The sequence below is a fragment of the Vanacampus margaritifer genome, chromosome 13, assembly GCF_051991255.1.
Source record: "Vanacampus margaritifer isolate UIUO_Vmar chromosome 13, RoL_Vmar_1.0, whole genome shotgun sequence".
In the NCBI taxonomy this organism is placed as follows: Eukaryota; Metazoa; Chordata; class Actinopteri; order Syngnathiformes; family Syngnathidae; genus Vanacampus; species Vanacampus margaritifer.
The window spans coordinates 7,125,163-7,145,706 of NC_135444.1; the positions used below are offsets into that span (position 1 = coordinate 7,125,163).

Consider the following 20,544-nt stretch of genomic DNA (forward strand, 5'->3'; position numbering starts at 1 on the left):
ATAAAGAGCTATCATATAGATTCAACCACCACCAGGGAAATTAATACATGAGTGTGTATATGTATACAGTATATTGTTAGCAGTACTCTACTGGTTCTGTTTGCAAAGTTTAACGAAGAACAGATCACCGGAGGGATGGAATCTGCACTCTGGACCATCCATACACAAGGCTTGTTGTCATTAGAGTTGGGTGCAGTGACATGGGAGGAAATTGAGTTTTAATTCCGGGACCTAAGAGACAGGGTGCTAAAAACTAGGAGTCTACCGTTCAGCCCCCTTTGAACCTTGCTTTCACAAACTTTTGAATTTTGTTTCTTCCTGGGATCCAAACATAGAAAAATATCTTAAGTGTTTTGTCATAACACTAGCATATACACATAGATTTAAAATAAAGGACACAAAATACATTAAAATTACAAAAAGCTAATTGCCAAGATTTGTTTTCATGACAATAATTGATAGTATTATGTTCACTAACTGATTCTCGTTTTAATGCTGACCTAGCATCAGAAAGCAGACTAAAACAAAGCAAAATAGACAAACTATACAGTGTCATAGAGTTACATAATATATAACTGTACATCATAGCACAGGGTGAAATGTGAATCAAGGGTTGGACAAAGACATTTATTTTTGACAATTCTGAACATCCGGGCATTTCTGCTATTTCCCCAATGCAACGCTTCCTTTTCACAGTGAAAACAAACAGCGGATTTTACTGCGTTTGCCTGTGACTATCGTTACAATTTGACTTGCGACGTAAACTCGGAATTGTTCATACAAAAGCAGCCATTTGTCACCATCTTGTGGTACAACAATTTTGAGTGAGTGGTGAGGGAGGGAACTCAACAGTATTTCACTTTCAGTTAAAGTAACTAACTGGTTTGGGTTCTAACCTTTTGAATTTTCCCGGCCCTTTTCACTGTTGTGCAAGGTTTGTCGTTTAGACTTCTCAGAATATGACAAGTGCCTCACGATTGAGATCCACATCGGCTAGTGAAGATTGACTTGACCAAAACATGTGGACATATTGACAAGTAAAAGGTGGGCGCGGCTGCATGGTCCGACCCCGCCTTCCCGCGCTCGGAGGCGCAGACTGTGCGTGATGACGACACCAGAAGGCCTCAACGTGGTGCGTAACGTAACATTCCATTCAGAGAAGAGGGAAAGATGGCGTCCTCTAACAATCCCCGCAAATTTAGCGAAAAAATCGCTTTGCATAACCAGAAACAGGCGGAAGAGACAGCGGCGTTTGAAGAGGTCATGAAAGACTTGAATATCACCAGAGCGGCACGGGTAAGACGTGCATAAGCCGTTTTTCGCATTTTGTTGCAACGCCGTTTGGCAGCTCTCGAATGCTGTGAAAATAAATGTGAACGTATATGCGCTAAAAGTGAACGTGTCTGTTGCAGCAACAAGAACCGCTACTCTGGATGACTATTTGACGAAAAATATGCAAGGAAAGCATCCAATAATAAACACACCTTTTGCGCTAATTAGCCCAGTTAGTGCATTGGAGCTGAGAATGAATGTGCACCTGTCCTCTAGCTGGTTGATGCGAACAGGCACCGCTGACAGTTAATTAGCAAATGAATCGTTTGGCTTGTAAATCACGACTTTACAAAGCAGGCAATTAATTGACGATAAACTGTCGGTATTGATGGAGAACCCTGAAGGGTTTATGTTGGCAAGCCGAGCTAACGTTAGCGGCAATCAATGTTAGTCGCCTTCTCCAGCTGTTCTCCAGCTGTGGTTTGTTTTGATCTCGTCCTCTACCTAGCGCTACATTAGCACGCTAGCACAGCACTCATTTTAAAACAGAAAAACATTGAAAATACATTAACATTTAATTTGACATCACTTTTCATTTGAGCTGGGTTCGCATTCGACAGTTGTTGTCATGATTATCGATTCACGCCGAATAAAAATAATCCACGAATTAATAAATTCCAAGAGAAATGTGGCTTTAACAACGAATGTATGCAGTTTTATATTGACATTTTTTTGTCTTGTAATTTTAAATGCCGAATTTGTAGGATTTTATATTATATCTCTGTCAGATTATTTATGATAAAGAAAACAAATTTAAAAGTATATTTGAATTTTGTTCTTATTTAAGGTGACTTTAAAAAAAAAAAGTGATTTCAACTGAGTAAATTGAAATCCAATATTTTATCTGCATTTTTGGAAATATAATTTGCTTCAGTGTAAACAGTTGTAATGAAATGTTAGTCACTATTGTTAAAACAACATTTTTGGTCTCTGCGTTTCCATTGGACGGGACATCATTTCATTGCATTAGATCATATTATTCCATGTTGACTGGCTGGAGAGCACTCCATCCTTGTGTTAGTATGAACCTAAATTAATTTGGACTGATAAGGAAATGTCTGTTGCAAATCATTCTGAACATATTAATAGTTGTCAGGCATTAATAGACATGAGTTTACTTACTATGGAAGATCTTGTCTGAAATGATTGCCATAACATCCTCATCTGCCTGATGTCATCAGGTTTCATCTGTCAGGTAACAAATGCATTGTCTTTAACTGGGGACTAGTAGGCATCATTCATTTATTTTGCATTACTTTTTGTACCGTCAGACCCGCCATGCACTCATGCTGTCATGCAATTTTACTTTGCACAGTTGCAGTTACAGAAGACCCAGTATTTGCAACTAGGGCAGAATCGTGGACAGTACTATGGAGGCTCACTGCCCAATGTCAATCAGATTGGGAATGGCAACATTGACCTGCCTTTTCAGGTGAGCCCTTAGCCTTTCTCGGCTGGTTTGTTTTTGTCCAGAGAAACCTTCAGGAAAAATAATGAATGGTATATAATTGGGTTTAATTAAAACAAAAAGCAATCCAGTCTTAGATTGGACTTTTTTTTTTTTTTTTGTGGTAATGCTTAACAGTTGCTTTGGTGGACCAGGAGTTCTTTTGGATCTTGTGGTTCACAATGAAACAGAAGCAAGATGTTATCATCAGTTCTTCACTGCATTGGAATTTGGTTTTCAAAAATTGTAGTGTATCATTGCTTGTCATGGCTTTCCATTCTAAGATACATTTGCCAGCTCAAGCTTCAGTATGGGCCCCATGGCTTGACTCATTTTGAAATTAACACATTTGCACCATTAGTCCTGAGACCTTACTGGTATATTTTGGTATGTTGTTGTGTGAGATAGCTTCATTATTGCCCTCAGTGACCTGTGAGTGTGTTCTCCCTAGAATTCTGTGTTGGACACCAGTCGCACAACAAGGCACCACGGTTTGGTGGATCGCGTTTACCGTGAACGAAATCGCATCACATCTCCCCACCGCCGACCTCTTTCAGTTGACAAACACGGACGACAAATATCCTTTTTTTATGTATATGCTATGGACAAAGTATTGTTATTTGCTTAGTTTGAACAGATACAGTAATTCTACATGAATCCATGTGTGTATCCAATATTCAGCAAAGCCAAAACCACTCTGAATTGAGTCATAACACTGGATTTGTATGAGTTGAATTAGTCCACAGTCCAGTAACGGCTCATGTAACAAATGGATTCTAAGCATGTACCAAAGATTAGTGCTATGTGAAAGAACAATTATATATACATTATGTGGTATAAAAAGTCTACCGTAACATAACTCTCCATAGTTTTTTATCTTATTATTTATGTGTTGGGTATTGGATTGGGTTATTTCTGTTGCTGCACTGATGTAGCATCTGAGACTGCAACCCAACAACAGTCAATTTTTACTACGTCATATTTGTGCCTCCAAGTATGACAAATCAAGTTACACTAAATCCAACTATTACACAAATGTAATAACTGGATTAAGTGTGAGTTGATTGGTCATGCCTGAGTGCAGGCATATGTTGAAAAGGCGACTGTCAATTGTTTTTTTTATTACGCCGCCTCAGGAAGAAGAAAATATTTTTGCACCCACTCAACTCTCCGCCATGACTACAAAAAGTACACTTCTGTACAGGCGCTAATTATCCACCACTATTTGAGAAGTACTGGGTTATGCTCAACGCTGTTCAAGTGTGAACTGAGTTCACTAAACACGTACGAATTTGAGATTTGACACAACAGTGACTTTAGACACATTACACCTTGTACGCTACGCCAATATTTTATGAGACATGATTGAAGTTTAATGTAATGCAGCAAAGCCTCTACTATGTGGTAGCATTTTTACATCACCTGCAAATACTTGTTAACAGCACTGCTAGCGAAACATGATTGTAAACAAGCTTAGCAGAGAACAAAGTGGTAGCATAGCCCACAGTGTTGGTGCTGAAGAGAGAACCGCAATGCCATTGTTTTTTTGTTTGTTTAAAAAAAAAAAAAAGTCATAATGCCAAACGTTGGCTATTTTCTACCACTACAAGAAGACATGACATGAAGAACTGTACAAAGACGGCATGAAGTTGTGACAAATATGGAAAGATACAATCAAATCAACAGTCATGAAAGGGGGGGCGCAGTACATGGCACGATGCTACCTAGTTACTGGTAAACGGTCTTTCTCAGATCTCTCAAACCTGAAATAGATGACCAGCTTTTCCTGTCTCTCAACGTACTTAACGCGTGAAACATAAAAAAAAAAAAAAGTAAGTTGTTATAAGAGGTTTCATTTCATGTTCCAATGTTCCAACAAGCTGCCAAAAATGTGTTCCTAAAACATAACCTCTGAAGCTTTCATTAGGATTTTTACTGGTTTAATGATATGCATGCTTGAATGTAGAAGTAATTAAATGATTTCTCAACAACTAATCAATTATCAAATGAATAGTAAAAGTAAGATACCACTTTTTTCAGACCAATACCAGTACGAGTACTGAACTCTTGACTGCTGTAGTCACCAATACCGATACCAAACACCTATACCACTAGTACTTTTGATACATAGCCCCCCCCCCCAAAAAAAATAAATAAAAATAAAATAAAAATAATGACAGATTGTTTTAAATAAAGACCTATATTTCCCAATATAGTATTTTTCATTAAAATTGTGTGAAATGAGTGTGTCACTCATGCCAACAAATTAATCCAATTATTTTTGAGAACCGATTAATTATTTAGATATCTTTTTGTAATTTAAAAATTTCCAAATGCTCAGAAATTCAGCTGGTGTTTAAAAACTTTGTTTTTACTTTGTAAAACAATGGTTTACATTTTTACCTATTTTCTGACAAGTTAGGGACCAAACCACCAAATCATGATTAATGTTTTCTGCACTGTTGATTTGAAATAATGTCCTGGTTTTGAACATAAGAATGGAAATCAAAACATGTTTACCGATTTTTAAATCCGGTAACAAAATAATCAATAGATTAAAAGATGATTAAAATACTAGTTTGTTGTGATTGTACTCGAATGTTAGTTGAAGTACTTTATTGTATTTATTAAAAAAAAATTGAACGCTTTATTACATTCCTTGAAAAGTGGTGGTGGTATTACCGCTTTAATGGTATTTATCTATTCTACTATAAAAAAAATTCTGCATTTAATTTTTTTTTTATCATTTTATTTTCTGAATGAAATAAGAGAAACTTGCCATGATGTTCATGTAGGAGGATATGTATCATTATGACGTTATAAATTTACCTGTTTTGGAATATAAAATGATGTCTCTCATACAGCAGCACTAACCAAGAATAGAGTACTAAACATTGAATATTGTTTTATATTCTTCAAATGTCGTTTCCCCACAGAAAAATGTCTTCCCCTGTGTGAATAGGGGGATACTTTCTGTTACTCTTCTAGCTCAAACCGTTGTATTTTCTTTCTTGGAATAATGTTGTTGATTGGCTCTATTTGGCCTAATGAGCCAAGAGGCAAAATTAAGATCTGGACAATTTTTCATTCCTTCTTCTTTATTAGCCCTAACTCGATTCACATCGACAGCTGCCCCTACAGCTCAGTTTACCTCTCCCCGCCACCAGACACAAGCTGGAGAAGGTAAGCAATCTCCCCTTTGCCATTTTCCAGAATGAAACCCAGGACAGGCAATATTGCCAAAATTAAATTACATGAGACTCAGCTGCACACAAGCTGTGCTTTGGGCAATATAATGTATATTTGTAAGGGAGCAATTGTTTTTATAGGTAGGATGTTTTAAATACACTATACTGCCATTGAGAAAAGACGAAACCCCATCTCTCTTACAGGACAAATTCAGACTCTGCCTTACACCAGAGCACCATGAATCCCAAACCTCAAGAGGTGTTTGCCGGCGGATCACAAGAGCTTCAACCTAAACGAGGTAATGGATTATGTGGTCGCAAAAACTCCACAACTGCTGTTATTAATTCATTGCCGCAGTCCTCATGCACAAAATGTCACAAAGCCGCATGGTCTACTTAAGCGGGTGCAGATCGCGACCAGTCGTCAAATATTTAGATAGCTGTAAAGATACAGCCCCGTTGCTTCAGCGTGCTGCTGCTTCTGTATTTGGCCTGCCTCCAGAGGAGTGGAATCTCTGAATGGAGCTGACTCAAGGTGATGGAGAGAGACCGATCAATAATTCACTGATATTCCATGGATTGTGTGCGAAGCCTTGATAAAGCGAAACCTTAATTGGTTGGCATCCACCCAGTCTGCCTGGTGGTCACCTTGCTATTTTTAGGCTCCCTGGAATCATGAGCACAGCGCCGTAATCTGCCTGACTGGCCGGGATATTGATGACTCATTTCTGGCCCTGATGTGAATCATTGTGTGTTTTGTCATAGCAAGCAACTGTGTCTGGATGTTTGACTAATTAGTACTGCTGCTAACAGTGCCTGGGACGGAGAGCTTGGAGACAAATGCAGACAGCGATGCACAGAAACAGCTGTGGGATGACGAAAAGGTACAAATGGAAAAGGAAAGGGCTAGTTTGTTTATTTTATGTTAGTTCACATATACCAATCTTGAGGTGTGTCCTGTCTTCAGGGGGATTCACCAAACCACAACACATGTGATGTCCCAGGAATCAAGTGAGTGTCTATCATACATTGGGTTCTCTTCTTCTTGGAGATTGAATCTTTGTCAGAGAGAACTTTCTCAAAAGTAAGGGTGTCAAAATTATCGCGTTAACTTAAAGAGCCTTGCACTAATTCTTTTAACGCTCGATTAACAACTGCCCCTTATTTGGAAATCCTCTACTGAAGGGAATTCCTGTCATGGCACAGCAGAAACGTCTACGTCAAAATTACCCAATAGAAATGCAGTGTACTACACTGGAGCTAAAACACACAATGTTGAAGGGGCAGAATGTTAGTGTGGAGTCGTCATTTGCACTGTGTAGCACTGCCGCCGGTTCTTTGCTTTGAAAGAACACACTCGTTAGCAACGAGCTAGGTTGCTCCAGCTCTCCAAGAGGTGTCCGTGGCACTCTTAAACCCTGTGAGAACCAAGAGCCGAATGGATGCCGTCTTGTCAGTTGGAGTGACCTCAAGCCACTTGATCTTTAGATGTGAGGCGTAGTTTATTCAACAACTCCAGAAAATAGCTCGTAAGTGTAACACATAGTCGTGCTCTATCTTGGCTCGCTCGCAGCAGAGTGGCTCTGGCTTCAGGCTTGCAGTAAAGCGGTGTCACTTTACAATCAATGCGCATCCAAGAACTTAACAAAATAAAAGCATTCAACGTCGTTCAAAGGAGTCACTGTAACACAATTTAGCAGTAATAAATTCAATAATAATGCATATATTTGTGGGGACTGGCGTCAAGTTGTATTTTACCTTTTTTTTTTAAATGCAGAAGTTCGCAAGTTACTTCGTATTAAAAATTAGTCAGCTCCTAATATGGAAAGAAAAATGCACTGAGCTGTCACCATTGTCTTACAAATGCAATTATGCCATGTAGTGACAGAAAAATTACCAACACAAATCAATGTCACACTCAAAAAAAAGAAGAAAAAAGTATGTATTATTCTGAAATTACTGATTTAATGATTAAAAAAAATGCAACCATATTTCTATTGGGTTTTCATTTCTTCCCACTTTTATGTCAACAAGAGTATGAAAAATTTGAAAAAAATATTGTACACTTTATTATAAATTTAGATTTAATTGAGATATACAATGTGCTTTTAATCATGAGTTCACTATTGAAGTCATGCGATTAACTACGATTACAAATTTTAATTGACTGACACCTCTACGAGTCAAAAGTAATTAAAAATGTTTTTGTAGCATTTTCCCATCACCGGACCAGGAATTGAACCCAGCGGTGCTGCCTGCTGCACACAACACAGGCGGCTCATTGCCTGATCTCACCAACATCCAGTTCCCTCCACCGCTGTCCACCCCGCTGGACCCTGAAGACACAGTTGCCTTCCCGTCCCTCAGCTCGTCCAACAGCACAGGCAGTCTGACCACCAACCTCACCCATCTCGGCATCAGCGCTGCCAGCCATGGTATCAACTGCAACAAATTGTATTTTCTTAATTTTATTTTAATTTATTTACATTTTTATTAAAATGTATATATTTCAATTCATTTGTATTTATTTGTATTTTACTTTTTTGTTTTTTTACATAAACAGCACAATATTTTCGAAACAATAACAGCAGAAGTTCACTTTGGCTGATGTGTAAACTGTTGACTTTTGCTCTTTTAAGCACTGCAATTTCTGCATAATGAATCAATATGTACAGTATAGCGCAGCAGTTTCTTGTACAATCTGCACTTTTGTGCAGGGTGTGGGAACGCTACTGTTTTCTGGAATTCTTACACATGCGTTTTAAAATTTTTCTCCCAGGCATCCCTCCGACGTCTCAGCCCTCCATGACTGTAACAGAACAGCGCCGCCAGCCTCCCGTGGTGCCACTTACACTAACCACCGACCTCCATCTTCAGAAGTCCACACAGCAATTGTCGCCCACCCTCTCCTCACCTGTTAACATCACACAGGTGACATTTTGCTCGCTTGCCTTGACTCTTTTGGACTGGACTCTTCTTATTGGTTGAATTTATTGTGTTTATTCTTGTGTTCCGAAAATATTCAAAGATTACTTTGTTAGGGATGTTTGATAGTACTTTTTTTCAGACTGATACCAGAACGAGTAGTTAGTCCGACACCAAGTCCCGATTAGCCTGGCAAGCCACACCCACTTTCTTTTTCAAGTGGGTCTGGACAGGCATCCGTATACAACGATTCGGCACCGAAAACAGGCCAATCAAATTCGTCTATTCGCGTTGATGTCGTCTTCGCTAACGCTGTTCCAATATCAAAACAGAGTGACTCATGACACCATGAATCTTCAATTTTTTCCCCACAACAATGGCATAAGTCTTTCACTACTGTTTCTCTTCGGCTGGTAGCCATTTTGGATTTTTACTCTAAAATAAAAAAGAAATACTTCAACAAGTCACTTTTCGCGCATCGGTTCAATTCCACTGTCTGTTAACTTAGGTTTGCCCCACCTCAGAAATGCAACTGATAGGGCGGTTGACCAGACTCACTCTCCTGCAAAGCTGCGAGTGAGTAGTGCGTTAAGTTTACTTATGAGCACAACTTGTGTCATAATATCCAGTGAAAACATGCAATGTGGTATCTAGCCTGTCATCGTTTAGTCGCAAAACTTGTTTCCAGAGCCAAATTTTGCATTTTCCGGTTTCTAAATTCTAGTTCCTGATTATAAAACGCCACAAGGGGGCGGTGTCACGAAATACCGATACCTTGAAATAAAGCTGTGTATCGATCCGATAGCGATACCTCGTATGCATTGGTAATTGATGTGGATCGACAACCAGTAACTAGAGTAAGAATCTGTCGTCGCACAGTGTAGTGTACAATAAATAATGGAATGGGAGCGCTCTGAATTGTAATCGAGTCATGAGGTGATTAGAGATTCCTGAGATAACTTCTCAATTCAAATCATGAAATACTTTTGCTACTTTTCCAATAGATTTTTCCAACGGAACAGCAAACCCTGGAGCAACAGCTTTCCCAGTTCCCCCTTTTCAACCATCTGACTGCTCAGGCCCAGGCTCAGTTGCTCAGCGACCTGCAGAAACAGCCGCCGCAGGGTATCCAGCTCATCACCCTGCCCACTCTTCCATCCACTGGAACAGGCACTGCCAACAGCCCATCCCCGGACAGCCAGACCTCAGCCAGCATCAGCTCGGTAAGACAGCAAGAAACTCAATGCCGGGTACTCTAGAATTACAGAGAACAAAGATCATCACGTACTGTACTGGATCTTTAATTTCTTTCAACCACAACTTTTTCGGCTCGATAGGATGTGTGGCTTTTATTGTACAATCACATTTGTAAAGACCACTGATGAAGCGGAGTATCTACTAAGTCATTTTGCTCTTAGTGAACGCTCCGTAATGACTGAACACTTTTCTGAAGCCACCTCGCGTCGTCGAGATTTGTGTGTGACTAGCCTGGATCTTAGCGCTCGCTAACCCTCTTCCCTCCAACAGTATCGCAATCAGACTGGCTCACCAGCCACTCAGTCTCCAACCTCCCCAGTCTCCAATCAAGGCTTCTCCCCCGGCGGCTCGCCTCAAGTAAGAGCCCACCCAGCAAGCTAGCTGCTTTTTGGGGAAGGGCTTTGTTCCTGGGGGGGAAGCTAATACTTGATAGGCTGCTTTTCATCCTTTTGTATCAGTCATGGTGTACACATCTCATTTCCTCATCACAATTGTCACTGTTTGCTGTGCATGACACTACGGCCAGTTTGTTGATGGAGGTCCTGATCTTTAGACTTCCTCAAAGAGTCATTCACCTTTTCCTCATTATTTGGAACTCACAGACAGATGTATTTTAGCAGCTAGTTGGAGCCCAGTTCTCTGTTAACATCTGTTATTCACATAAACATAAACATCTCTATCTCTTTTGGGAGAAAGTCATCACCTTTTCCGTAAAACATTTGGTAGAGGGATCAGGGATCTTCCATGTGTTTTTACACTTAATCCTTTCACAGCAAAGGGTGATATAAAGGAAGGAAAACAACTTTGGGACTACTAGTTAAGTTTAGGTAGATTTTATGTTGTTGGCAAATTTATGTTTTTTTTTTTAAATAATCTATATATTTCTGTATCTTATTATAATAACTTAAAAAGGACAGTTTGTATAGTTTCTTTTTTATTTTTCAATGTTCATTTATTTTGAAAATCAGCTATTTAAATAATATGCAAAAAAAAAAGTTCTGTCACATCAACGAACATTTTAAAATGTAATTGTAGGTATGGTAATCAGTGATTATATTACATGCGATGTGCCTCTCCTTACAAGAGGCTGACATGTTTTACCACCATCTTTCTGCTACAGATACCCGAAGGAGACAAATGTAGTAATTGGTGGACAGCCAGTCACGCACAGTTGACTATTTGCAACTCTTAGCTCATCATATGTCCTTTAACCCCTAGGCGTTATTGTGACCATTTTTTGGCTTTTTGTTGGTTCTGACCAAGCCATTTCAAAATAAAATACTGCCCACGAGTTAAGGTCAAATTTCAGTATTATTTAATCATTTATTATTATTATTATCCTAATCAAATTGCACGGCCTCAAATTGACCAATTTGTTGCTAAGGCCTGGCAGCCTAATAGAGGGGGGAAAAATATGCAACCTGTAGTTGGTGTAATAATTGTATTGAAGAGGTACAGTGTATTAACTTGAGTGATATAAAAAATGAAGGTAAATAGAGGGCACATAAAAGAAACGTAAAAAGGGTTCATGGGACGTCATCTTAATCAAAAGAAATGAATAACCAGTTGACTGTGTGTCCATTATTTATTATTAAATAAATAGCTTATAAATAAATAAATAATTAATAGTTATTTAATAAAGTTGTCGGGCCTTACATAACTGAAAGGATTATTGACTGCATGTAAAATGAGTCCAAGAATCTTGTCATAGTGGCCTAGTTGTAGTCCCTGCCTAACTGTGCTGTCAGTAGTGATTTTGTCAGCCCTCAGCCCAAGTTCCATTTGAGTTAAACTAATTCATCTGTGTCAGTTCAAGAACTTATTGTCATTCCAAACCAATATGATCAGAATAGTGATAGTGGTTCTGTGGAGGGACACACTAATGGAATTTCCCCTTATCAAATGTCTGTCCTGTGCCATGAAGAGGCCTGCTGAGGTCAGTGCAACAAGGCAATACCGTGGTTGGTCTCCAACAGTTGGCCGGATAAACAAGCACGTCATATTCGGGCCTCACGTTTCGCCAATGTCATTTTGTGTTTTATTGCATCCAAGCAAAAGTGTGTTGAATCTTAAACCTTGTCAAGGACACTACCTGTTCATTTCATTCATCACTTGCTTTCTTTTGGAAAAATCCGATCACTGTCAGGCCTCCTCATGAGTGTCACCCGCTTCTGTCACTGCTCAGTGCTATAGTTGTGACACCTTTCGCTTGCATTTTCTGTTGCTTGGAGTGTCTGCTTTAAGCCTGGATAACTTTACATATGACTAATTAGACTTTTTATATGTTGATGGTGTTCTTTACATCCAACTTGAATTGTGTGGCTCCCTTTATTCTTCTTGCAGCACATTCCTGTAGTGGGCAGCATATTTGGCGACTCCTTCTACGATCAACAGGTGGCATCGAGGCAGACCAACGCTCTGTCTCACCAGGTGACTTTAACGCATAGCAGTGGACACAAACAGAAGTTTGGGGCATTTCGATGACCTTTTAAATGTACTCAATCTCTTAAAGTTGGAGCAGTTCAACATGATTGAGAGCCCCATAAGCTCTACCAGCCTGTACACGCAGTGCTCCACCCTCAACTATACTCAAGCCGCCATGATGGGTCTCAGCGGCGGCAGTCTGCAAGACTCGCAGCAGCTTGGCTACAGTAGCCATGGCAACATTCCCAACATAATCCTAACAGGTAAATTGTGCACTTGTCTCACACTGTGCCACTTTTGCACTACCACAGAGTCTGTTAAGGATCTCTGGTGTTCTTTGTTAAAGTTCTTTCACTTGCAGTCGCTATCTCATCCACTTAAGCTGTGGGAAATTGGAATACAATATTTTGTAAAACCAAAAGTACAAGGATTTAAAAAAATAAATAAAAATCCAGTCCATACTGGAATGACTTCATTTGTATGACAGGTTCTATTTAAGCAATTTCTTGTTTGAACAGGATCGGACTTGAGTGTGGTCAGTGAAAATAGTTCATCTTTACAAAAAATGTGATTAGCCTCCCGAACCTGTAATTCATGATTTAACAAGGGGAAATTACTTTTTCCACACAAGGCCAGGTAGCTTTAAATAGTTATTTTTAAATGCAATTTATGTCTACTTATCTTAGTGTGATATTTACATTTGTGTGATGATAAACATTAGAGTGGGGAAATATGTATTTGGTAACCGCTAATACGTTTTCACCGCAGTGGACATTAACATGAGCATCAAGGCTAATGCTAATACGAGAATTGTGATGACTGATTATAGAAAAATAGAATGGCAATAACCATGATAATGACAATCACAGTTGCCCTTATTGTATCTCATTGTATCGTCAAAATAATTTTGTAACTATCGCTGCATTGCTATATATTTCTTGCACAATACTATAATAGCTGAGGTCAGAAGTTTACTAACGCTCTATTAGTATTAAGTTTGGGCTTTTAATTATATATTAACCTTTTTTTATGGTGGTATTATTATACAATGTGTTTTAAAAATAGCATGTACAATTTAGAAATAATAAAATAAATAAAAATCAGGGTCAAAATTACATTTTTTTAAATTAAGACTTTCATAACTAACATCTACAAATCGCTGTTTTGAGTCCATCCATGTCAAACAAATCTTTAATATGCTGTCAATCATGATCACTAACAAGATGTTGTTGTTGTTTTTATAACGGGGACATTCTAGAAGCTTCGGGACCATTTACTAAAATATTTGGGTAATGTACATAATGTAAATACTTTTTGTTCACAGCTGGTCACTGCGATATCATAATCATATGTTATCACCCAGCCCTACATTTATTGCCCGTTGGATGATAATTGACAGGGTGGGGGGCTGACCTATATGCCTGGTCCCAAATGGTTAGGGACCACTGCAGTAATTACCTTCAATAGGAAGTTGGGAACATTCCCCTGCCAACATGGCCGCCACGGCCCATCAAGGCACATCTGTTAACTGTATTGAGTCTGTGTTCTATGTAGTCTCTCTGATTATTTGTGCCACGATGCCAGTAAACCACAACAATGGCAAGTTTTGGAACCAGAAGACTTTGAAATCTACTTTACTGTACACAGGGATTTTTTCGAGTGGCACAACGAATGATTAGTTTGTACAACCCCTAATGTACGCTAGATAATTCCTATCTGGGAAAAGAAGAGCTCAAATCAATCATGAAATCTTAATGACATTCATGCCAATGATGAGTGTATGTAAAATTCTGACCACAAATAGTGAGTTCACTAAAACCAATGACCCTGACAACCAAGGTGATCTTGTTAGAACTAGAAATTGTACTCAGGTTTTTGTAAAGCATTGTTAATCACACAGTGCAGTGTATTTTGAATTGTTATAGATCGTGTTCTTTCTTCATATCAATTACAAAATCTTTGTTCTAAATTTCATGTAATGCTAATTAAGGATGTTCGACACCACTTTTTTCAGACCGATACATTTACTCAATCCTTCAGTAGTAACGATACTAAGTACCGATATCACTAAAGAAGAGAGAAAACTGAGGCACCTCAAAGGTGTTCCAAGTAAAAGGCCTTTATTGCCACATGGCCAGTTGATTAAAAATTGCTAATGCGTTTCGGCTTGGTAGGCCTTTGTCAGGGCAAGCTAAAAAGGACTGTCATACAAATGCTTATATAGAAGTTAGTCACATGTTCACAGTGGGATGGACACAGTCAGCTGGTACTCGTCATCCAATCAGCAAGCAACAAACAACCAGCAATACTTTTAAAAGTCAATAATAATAAACATGAAACGCAATATACGATTTACAATATATAATATACAATTATTTACAATGTCTTTTACAGAAGAGATCTTAAAGAAAAGGAAATTTAGGGGCTCTTAAAGTGAAGATCCAAAAAGACTCCCTCTGCAGGATTATTTTTAATCTATCTTCTCCCCTTATCAACTCAGGTATATCACTAGTACTTTTGATGCATAAAATTTAGTATTAAGCCAATGACAAATAATTGTGAAGAACTTTATATTCCAATAGCACTTTTCATTAAAATTGCATGAAATAAATGTCAATTTTCTATTACCTTTTTCCTTTTGTTCATAAAATACTTTTTTTTTTTTTTTGTAGAACGCAATAAAATGAATTTAAATAAATAAACAAAATGGAACATTTCAGTGGCCAGAAAATGTCCCAATACAACTTTGAATGGATACTGGTATCGGCCGCTATCGTGAGTACCCGTTAGGGCTGTTACCTTGAAATAAGGGTGGTTACTTTCCAAGCAATGATGCATTAAAGGGGAAGTCAACAACAACAAAATATTGACAATAATATGTTCTATGCAGCCCCACTAATCTAAATACCGTATTCTGGTTAATATTGTGTTAGTGGAATATGAGTTAAGAGGCAAAATCCGGCAGTTTTGATCAATATCAGAAGGCGGCCATTTTGCCACTTGCTGTTAACTGAAAATTACATCAAAGTTTCTCAGGTAACAACCAATCACAGCTCAGCTTCAGAAAACAGATGAGCAGTGATTGGCCGTTGCCTGAGCCCTGAGCAACTGTGATGTCATCTTCAGTCAACAGCAAGTGGCAAAATGGCCGCCCCCTGAGATTGATCAAAACGGCTGGATTTTGCTGCATAACTCATATTCCACAAATGTAATCAGAATGCCATGTTTAGACTAGTGAGGTCACATATGACATATTATTGTCAAACAGTGTTGAAGGTTGACTTTGCTTAACCCCAAATTGTACTGGTAGTTTTTGACTGCAGTACTTATTTTTCCTTGTCATACTTTTTTGGGGTATAATTTTATGGTCAAATGTCTGATTCCATCACTGGGGTAAAGAAGCAGCAGTTTTTCATGCCCCGTGCACACCCACATGTCTCTTTGATGTCACACATTGCAGTCACAGGTGAGTCTCCGCCGAGCCTATCCAAAGAGCTCACCAATTCGCTGGCAGGCGTTGGCGACGTCAGTTTCGACGCGGACTCTCAGTTCCCTCTGGATGAGCTGAAGATCGACCCCCTGACCCTGGACGGACTGCACATGCTCAACGACCCTGACATGGTGCTGGCCGACTCCGCCACCGAGGACACGTTCAGGATGGACAGGCTGTGACGTGAGCCGCTTGGCTGACTGGCGGCGAGCAACAAGAAGATAAAACACTGGAAGGTGTGAATGGAGGAGAGACAAAGGGCAGGGTTGAAGCCCTCTCCCTTGTTGCATGGCCATCCAGCGGTCCGACCTCGCCCTCCACTCGGTAAAAGCCCTTTGACCCGATGACGCGCCACCAAAAGACTGCAGGGAAAAGGGACCCCCTGTGGCTTCCGGGGAATGGTCTGGCTGTCCTTTTGAAAAGAGATTGGTCGCTCAGCGCTTTGGCTAGCACGGCTGTGTTTACAGTGTACCATTAAATGCCGCATATTTTCCAAAAACGCACATTTCTTTCCTGTTCATATTCACTTTAATATTTGTTTTTATTTATATTTGCTGGTAGCAGGAAGCTGCAGAGACATTGGACTAAAGCATACGTATCCTATTGGTCATGTTCAAAGGAGAGAAAAAAAAAGCTGTTGCTTTTCCTGCCTGCATCAAAAATTTCGGGTATTCAACAGCTATCACACTCAAAGCTTTATTTTTGACAACCAAATGTTTGTTTTTTGTTTTTTTAATCATGTACTGTGTTTTGATGCCGTTTGTATTGATGTGTTTTGTTTATTTATTTTGTTTGAATGTTTTTCGTCTGGTTTCATCCGATGCCAAAATGCTCTCTGTGGGCGTAGTGTAAATCTGCACTGATGTAATTTGTTTATTTATGACTTTTGAATATGTTTCAATTGTGTGTGTGTGTGTGTGTGTGTGTGCGTGATTACGCTACTTGTTTAATGAAGGAGTGCAAAACCTCCCCATAGTTGCTCTTCAGTGTTCGACGTGCCATATTCGTTGCTGTAGGCCAGAAGTCACACCTTATGCCGGAAAACATATCGGCTCCAAAAGCAGGGTTGTTTTTAGAAGATCAGGTATAATCACGTAACTGGAAAGCGTAATTAATGTTCTGAAAATGAAAAAAAGCCAACAGACTGCTCTTTCAGGGAAGGAAGCTGTCTGTTGTGAAACTGGCGAACTCTCAAATCTGAAATCTTTTTGAAGTCGTCACTGTGAAAATCACCTGATTTTGCCTTACATGAGTATTCTACTGTTAAGTGTCTGATGTGACAGCATATTTTCGTAACTTCTTGTAACTTTTTCTTGTATTTGACAGAGGCATATGTTTTGTTCAGTGCTATTTGTGATTATGTTGTGTAAGGTCTGACAAATCAATGTACTGTATTTTGTAGCGGTACACTTTATAGCCAAATTATTGACGTTTTATTAAGTGGGCGATGGGGGAAAAATATCTAAATGGGGAGGAGCGCAAATATGGGGAGGCTTTTTGCTCCTTAAAAGGGAAGCTCTAACAAAAACACTGTTCAACGTTACCACATGAGGAAAATGGGCGTTTATTCCTAGGAAATATTTACAGTACCTCTATTGAGTGTCTTAACATAGAAAACTGAAAGGCGAGCATAAAATGGTCTTTCTAGAAACATATTTAGATAAATATTTTCCATTAGTGTGAGCTCCATTTCATGTTGTAACCAACATGAATGGTGACTAAAACAATCAGGGATGTGGTTGAATCAAGAACTGTTTACAGATTTTCCAATTCATGTTTACAAAGACTTAACATCAGCTCGCTCTACATTCAGATTCAGCAGAAAACGATCCATGGTGGCCTTTTGTCAGAGTTTCCCTGAGAGTTGTTTCTCGCGCAGTGTGATCTCGTTTGGTATATTCTAGCATTTGTGTACAGACATGCTGATCATTTGTGCTTATTACTCAACTCTTGGGATCAAGTCGCAGCTCCACAGTCGAGTGGGGCTCACCACAGTCTTTTTACTGTTAAGCATGGATCTGCTGTACTTTGAACAGATGTTCAGGTGGTTCCTATGCAAGCCAGACTAAAACATGACATTTAAAGGAAAAATCCATCTTGGGGGTTCCCACATACAGTCTGCCACATATCAGTAGAGATGTTGTTGCTCTTATACATGTGGCTAAAACTGAGATGTTACAGAATGGTATATTGCAAACATTCAGTTCAATAGTGCTTTGTAGGGTAACTAATTTTGAATTAAGTTTTACAATATGAGTTTGCTATCAGTACTTTTAGCTTTCTTTGGTCAATAGACTTATTTGTAACTTTTTTATTTTATTTATTTTTTTACTTTTTTAAGGTCAATCTAGACTTTTTTTTTCTTTTTTAAGGTCGATCTAGACTTTATTTTATTTTTATTTTTTTACTTTTTTAAGGTCCATCTAGATTTTATTTTTTACTTAAAGGTCAATTTATACTTCTTTTTTTTAAAACTTTGGTGGCAAATTTTCACATGGAGACACACAACATACTTTGTTCAGGCTTAGATAAAATAAAATCATTAAAAATGAAAATAGCCCCCCCCCCCCCCAAAAAAAAAGCTGTATGTAACGAAAACCGGAGCTGGATTTTTCCTTTTTAAGACTGCCATCTTCATTCATACAATCAGTGTATGTTTGAGTCAAGCTGAGCAATGGCAGCCTTCGGAACGTCTGTCATTTCTGTCTGTGATGCTAAATAATCCTTCTTGTACCTTGTACATATACACTATAGCTGAAACAATGCATGAAGAATCTGACAGTTGAACCCTCTGAATGAAAGCTCGGTGTAACGTAACGCTGTCGCAAAGTTTCGAGGGATGCATGTAGGGCTTCTCCTGTGCGACAGTTAATTCTGTTCCCTGTTTAGTGACCTCCAAGTCTGTATTATGCTACTTCATGACTCATAAAAGAATGTACTAAGTGGGCAGTATCCTAGTTGCCAAATGACACGGGGAGTCTTGGTCAAACATTTGTTCTTTCTCTTCCTGCTGTAGCATCTCACCGCATACGAGCGCGTTTTCTCATAAGCAAAATGTGGCCAACCCTTTTGCGCTGCAGTCTTGTCAAGGAAATGGCCGCAGGGTTCCGTCTCGCCAAGATGGCAGTTTGGCATGTGCACCGTTTGTTTTGCGTTAGTGGACCTGAAGTTTCTGCGTCGCAGTAGGCCGCATGAGCTGATACACGCTAAGCAGATTTGTATCCCATGTACGCTGTCACTCTTCTATGCTCAATTAACACCAGATATGATTGTTGTTTTTATTTGTTTCTCTGTATTTGTTATCTATCATGTCAGGTTTTTGGGCCATGTGAAGTGTTTTGTTCCTTCCCTCCCTGTTTTTGTGCAATGTTTAGTCCTCTAGTTGCTTGGCACTTTATTTGTGACTTCCTGGCTTTTGAACAGGGACTTATTTGCCTGATTTGAATGCTGACTGTTTCACACCAGATGTATACTCCGAAGATATTTTCATGTCAAAGAAAAGATGAATTCTCTATTTTTATTTTGTAAACTCTATTTCTGCTTGTCTTGTTGTTGTTTTTTTGTATGTGTGAAGACTTTAGGGGATGCAAATATAGAAAGGGCTTACTCTGGTGCAGCTTGCGCTCTTGTGTTGCAAAGGAACGTTGCTCCGAATGTAATTCTTGTAGGTCGTTGAACCCCCTCCACACACACACCTGCACACCAAATCACCTCAAGCTTTATGTTGTGGTTATCTGTTTTAAATAAGAAAAAAAAATCTTGGCTGGAGAATTACACAAACTGCCAGTGCTGCAATCTAACTCCAACGTTAGTGAAAGCTATGTTTATGATGTCACAACAGCATGCTTTATATCCGAATCTTGCTACACAAGATTCTTTCTGCAAGAAAACAGTGAGGATATGGTGTATTTGTTACAAAGGTTTTTATTGTGTCAGAATTTGAAGGTGCTCTTCAGCTTGCTTGCTGATAGAAAGTATGCTTGGATGAATAATGTGGAACCGACACAAGTTAGGCAGCTAATACAACTTTAACGGAAGGAGAATGGCTACACAGTTCATTATGGTTTTGCAAAATATAACTTGTTTACCAGTTAACATTTTGTTCTTTTTTTTTTAAGGCAGGAACCCACCTGTGAGGTCGTGTAAGAATTTTGCAATATTAGGTGGTTGCGGTGACATGCCAATGGTAGGAAAAAAGCGATAGAAACTGCAGGATGGACAGATCACCTCAAAGTATTGCTTTCTTGATCTTTTGGCTTATATGCATGCTTTGATTTGAGATGTGTCTTACCTGCAGGACTTTAGCACAACATGCACTCATTTTGGCTTCAAAGTTGATGGAGCTGAACTGTCACAAAAAGCAGAGGAAGACATTCTGTGTTTTGAAGGTGTATTCTTCAGTCGGTCTTTATTGCTTGTATGTTTTCTTTGGTCTGACTAAACGGTCCCTTTAAATCCAAGCGGTTTTCTAAAGAACTGTA

General features: G+C 39.0%; 1 protein-coding gene across 2 annotated transcripts; it reads left to right on the forward strand.

Moving 5' to 3' along the window:
- The first annotated feature begins 1,110 nt into the window (after positions 1–1,110).
- Positions 1,111–19,677, forward strand: crtc1b (CREB regulated transcription coactivator 1b). Of its 2 annotated transcripts, XM_077584728.1 has the most exons (14): positions 1,111–1,296; positions 2,648–2,764; positions 3,231–3,356; positions 5,901–5,962; positions 6,172–6,266; positions 6,781–6,851; positions 6,935–6,978; positions 8,179–8,402; positions 8,747–8,898; positions 9,897–10,115; positions 10,420–10,506; positions 12,493–12,579; positions 12,662–12,836; positions 16,034–19,677. In XM_077584728.1, exons 1-14 carry the CDS (start codon positions 1,171–1,173, stop codon positions 16,243–16,245), a joined length of 1,797 nt encoding a protein of 598 aa, XP_077440854.1. In that variant the 5' UTR covers positions 1,111–1,170; the 3' UTR covers positions 16,246–19,677. The 2 variants fall into 2 exon arrangements, with proteins under 2 accessions (XP_077440854.1, XP_077440855.1); XM_077584729.1 differs by lacking the exon at positions 10,420–10,506.
- The last annotated feature ends 867 nt before the right edge of the window (positions 19,678–20,544 follow it).

Excerpts from the sequence above, each read along its gene's own strand:
- crtc1b (XM_077584728.1), top strand. The coding sequence starts at position 1,171 with ATGGCGTCCTCTAACAATCCCCGCAAATTTAGCGAAAAAATCGCTTTG. Across the intron at positions 6,267-6,780 it reads AGAGCTTCAACCTAAACGAG|TGCCTGGGACGGAGAGCTTG; the intron begins GTAATGGATTAT and ends TGCTGCTAACAG. Across the intron at positions 12,837-16,033 it reads TCCCAACATAATCCTAACAG|TCACAGGTGAGTCTCCGCCG; the intron begins GTAAATTGTGCA and ends CACACATTGCAG.